Source organism: Pygoscelis adeliae, unplaced genomic scaffold (assembly GCF_000699105.1).
Source record: "Pygoscelis adeliae isolate BGI_AS28 unplaced genomic scaffold, ASM69910v1 Scaffold75, whole genome shotgun sequence".
NCBI lineage: Eukaryota > Metazoa > Chordata > Aves > Sphenisciformes > Spheniscidae > Pygoscelis > Pygoscelis adeliae.
The window spans coordinates 408,313-412,439 of record NW_008824772.1 but is presented as its reverse complement, the minus strand read 5'-3'; the positions used below and the strand labels follow the sequence as shown (position 1 = coordinate 412,439).

The window sequence follows — 4,127 nt, the reverse complement described above, 5'->3', positions numbered from 1 at the left end:
AGCATCTTACTACATGGCTTCATTTATACCAGTTAAAAACCCATCATAGACATCCATGAGCATATATATATATATTACTACAACCTGTACTTAGGAGAGACCCTAAGTAGGGTCAGAGTTCCTAATGCAAGATGCCTCACAATCGAAGTTGTCTCCTGTGTGTGACAGGCTACCGTAAAATCAGAGTGGACTTTGCCACATAGCTGCATGTGTGACAGTCCATGATTCTTGCCAGCACCAACAAAATCTAAAGATGGTGCCAGCAAAACACCATTTCTGCAATATGATGATTTGCTGATGGCAACAGCAGAGAGTGGAATCAACTCAGTAGTCTTTGATTCATGAACTGTTTAGTCCCTTTTAGAGTCCCAGGATGTTTGTGAGTATTTTCAAGGAACTCTAGTTTGAATCAGTCAATAAGAAAAACAGTATAAGCCTAAGTATGTTTTTTATTTAGGATTATATTGGCTCCTGATTACAATTTGCTTCACTTTCACACCTCACATTATGAGGTTCTTAAAAAAATAACTCAACAGTTTCCAGTTTTTGCTTGTTGTTAAATATGACTTATAAAATGTTAGGTCAAGAGTCTTCAATAGACTAGGCTGCACTGTTTGTTTAAAGCTATGAGTAAAGCAAGTCATATGAATGTTTCCAAAGACTGTATTCCAAGAAGTATTTTTGGAAACATTAATGTTGTGTTTTTTAATGAAGGCCACATTCTGAGGCTACGACACCATATGTCACATTCATTTCTGTACTGAAAAAAAAAAAAAAAGAAAAGAAAAAAGAAATGGAAACTATGTTTGGCTTTTAAGTGTTTTTGGAATAGTGTCTATGCATGCTTGTCATTGTTACTTGGATGGGAGAAGAGTTCTCGGTCTGTTAATCTAGTCCATCCAACATATATTACACTCTATGGGCCTGACTCTCTTCTGCCTTGAAGTGTGTGCAGTCATTTATACTGAGGCAAAGTGAATGAAGAGCTGAGGAAAAAGACTACCACTAGGAAACTTTTTTTAAAATTCATTTTCCATGAATATGTTGGCTTCATTGTAAACCTACATCTGAACCTTTTTCAGCTGAAACCACCTTGAAAATGGGAAATGTCATTTTTCCATTGAAAACTTACAATTTTTGGAAGAATAATGACAGCTTTTCCTCAAAAATATTAGCATTTTTTCTTCAGAAATATCAGTTAGAAGCATGACATCTGGCAAAAATTTTGAATTAATCTAGCTGTGTACCCTATCACTTCTGACTTGTCAGTGTTTTGTGTGTTAGCGGTTGGGATATGGTAGAATGAGCTGGAGACCTGCAGGAAAAGGCATTTGCCGTTTTCAGTGCTGTATCCTACAAGTAATTCATAAGCATCCTGTAACTGATTACTTCAGCTAAGTCTTTCCTTTTTTATTGGATTCCAGTTGATGAGGTCTCCATTTCTAACATAAGTTCTTGTTATTAGTCACTAAACGTATAGCCTAGCACTTCGTACTGCTGAAGTTCATATGGTTGCAATCTGCAAAGACATCCATTTTTTCTCTGATCTGACAGAGGAATCTCCTAATTCACATCACTTCCTAAATTTGTGTCATCCACAAATTTTATTAACATACTGCATGTTTGTTTCAAACTCATTAATAAAAATTTAAATACTTTTTGGCAGCCGGATTTCTTTTTTGTTTTAAGGAATGATTTGTGAGGGTTTCCAGGACCTCAGAGAGGTTTCTTTTTCATTTGAAATGTAAATACTTTTCTACAAATTGAACAAATATGTCTCTGTAGCACTAGCCCAGTGAAGTTCAATTCCATGACCAGGTTTTTCTGGGCAATACTGAAACACCAATAATGATGAATGATTGTGTGGTTGATACATTTTCTCGTTAAAACACATTAGCACTGAACTTGCCTGCCCATGCTACTGAAGTCTTATGTCTAAATGAGGGTGTTTTCCTAGGCATTTCTTCTAATGGAGGAAAACATGCATGCAACAGGCAACAAACAAATAATTAACTACCTCAAATATTTGGCTAACTTTAAGAGGGGTCATGCCATTCCTGTGACTGTTCATGAGAGCCCATCCTGATTTGCATGTTACTTCACCAGAACATTAGAAGAGATACTCACAGTGGGGTCACCACAAAGGTTTTTGATTTTTGTTTTCTTCTACATACCAAATTTTAGGATTGATATGGACATTTCTAACTGGTTGAATTTCTAGCTGCCTCATATTTCCAGGCCTAAGTTTTTGAGCTATGTTGTGTAATGAATGTCAGAGTCTGTACTCTTCAGAAAATTGCTCATGATGGCCACAGAGTGAATGTGTTTAGATTTGATGTTACAGAGTTCTGGCATAGGAAATTAAAACAAAAATAAACTTTTTCTTTTATTTCATAGATTTCCAATGAACAAAGAAAACAAATAGCCCCTGTGACCACAAGTGTGTTCTGTAAACTGATGCCACGAGGCAGATATGAGAAAGATGCCTGAACAGAGTGGTTGCTATAGGCCTGTAAACATACAGGGAAATAAGATCAGTTACCAAGGCGCTTGTCAAGAAAGCCCTGAAATGGGGATGAAAAGATTGCAGAAGCGATTTCTCCACAAGGATGGCAGCTGCAATGTGTACTTCAAACACATCTTTGGGGAATGGGAGAGCTACGTAGTGGACATATTTACCACACTGGTGGACATCAAGTGGCGCCATATGTTTGTGATATTCTCATTGTCCTATGTTCTTTCATGGTTGTTCTTTGGACTGGTCTTCTGGCTGATAGCAATCCAACACGGAGATTTATTCAATGATGAAGAAATAACCCCCTGTGTTGCAAATGTCCATAGCTTCACAGGAGCATTCCTGTTCTCCCTTGAAACCCAAACAACCATTGGTTATGGTTACCGCTGTGTTACAGAAGAGTGCTCTGTTGCAATCCTCATGGTTATCCTACAGTCAGTATTAAGCTGCATTATTGACACCTTCATAATTGGAGCAGCCTTGGCTAAAATGGCCACAGCTCGAAAAAGAGCTCAAACCATTCGTTTTAGCTACTATGCTGTAGTAGGCTTAAGGGATGATAAATTTTGCCTCATGTGGCGCATTGGTGATTTCCGGCCAAATCACATGGTTGAGGGCTCTGTGCGAGCTCAGCTTCTGCGCTACAAAGAAGACAAGGAGGGGAGAATGACGATGGAATACAAGGACTTGAAGTTGCTAAATGACCAGATCATACTTGTTACGCCAGTGACAGTCGTACATGAAATTGATAGTGAGAGCCCCTTGTATGGCCTAGACCGCAAAGCTCTGGCCAAGGACAACTTTGAAATCTTGGTCACATTCGTCTACACAGGTGATTCAACAGGAACTTCACATCAGTCAAGAAGCTCATATGTCCCCAGAGAGATTCTTTGGGGCCATAGGTTTAACGATGTCTTACATGTAAAGAAAAAATACTATAAGGTGGATTGCTTACAGTTTGAAGAAACCACAGAAGTTTATGCTCCTCACTGCAGTGCCATGCAACTGGATCGGAAGGAGCAAGAATGGAACCGAACTGAGAAGACACGGGAAAAAGAAGCAGAGACATCGGCACTGGAGATCAAGTCATTTAGTACTAATCAAAAGTCATTTAGTGCAGTTGCTCTCATCACCAGTTGTGAAGATCCAGAAGATGCAGTGACAGCTGTCAATCAGCCTTCTGGAGAAGTTTCTTATCAGAAAGCATCTGTGACCTTAAGTAGGTTACCAATAGAGTCCCAAATCTAGCTTTTTACTGCAATTAAAATAACTTCCAACAAATTCTCCCAGCATAGCTTTTAGAATATAAACTGAACACATGCACAAGTATTTATATTATAAACCTCGCTGACAGCATGCCCACATTGTAATACATTGCTGAGCTGCTAGAAGGAGCTTCATACTGGTTAGCGTGGGTATCAGTAACAGATTAGCATTGGCACAAGAAAACGGCTTACATTTGGGTTGACTAGACAGCTACTGTACTAGAGCAAACTTACTGTAAACTTTATTATCCTGCAGGGACCAATGTTGGACATACCCAGAGATAGATAATGATCTAGGCAGGGAACAAAAACAATGTAGTGTGCCCTCTAGGTCATATTTTTCAAAG

The 4,127-nt window shown here is 38.7% G+C and overlaps 1 protein-coding gene across 1 annotated transcript; it reads left to right on the top strand.

Moving 5' to 3' along the window:
* The first annotated feature begins 2,473 nt into the window (after positions 1-2,473).
* Positions 2,474-3,763, top strand: KCNJ16 (potassium inwardly-rectifying channel, subfamily J, member 16). The gene has a single exon (XM_009323663.1). The coding sequence runs from the start codon at positions 2,474-2,476 to the stop codon at positions 3,761-3,763; it is 1,290 nt and encodes a 429-aa protein (XP_009321938.1).
* Positions 3,764-4,127: the final 364 nt, after the last annotated feature.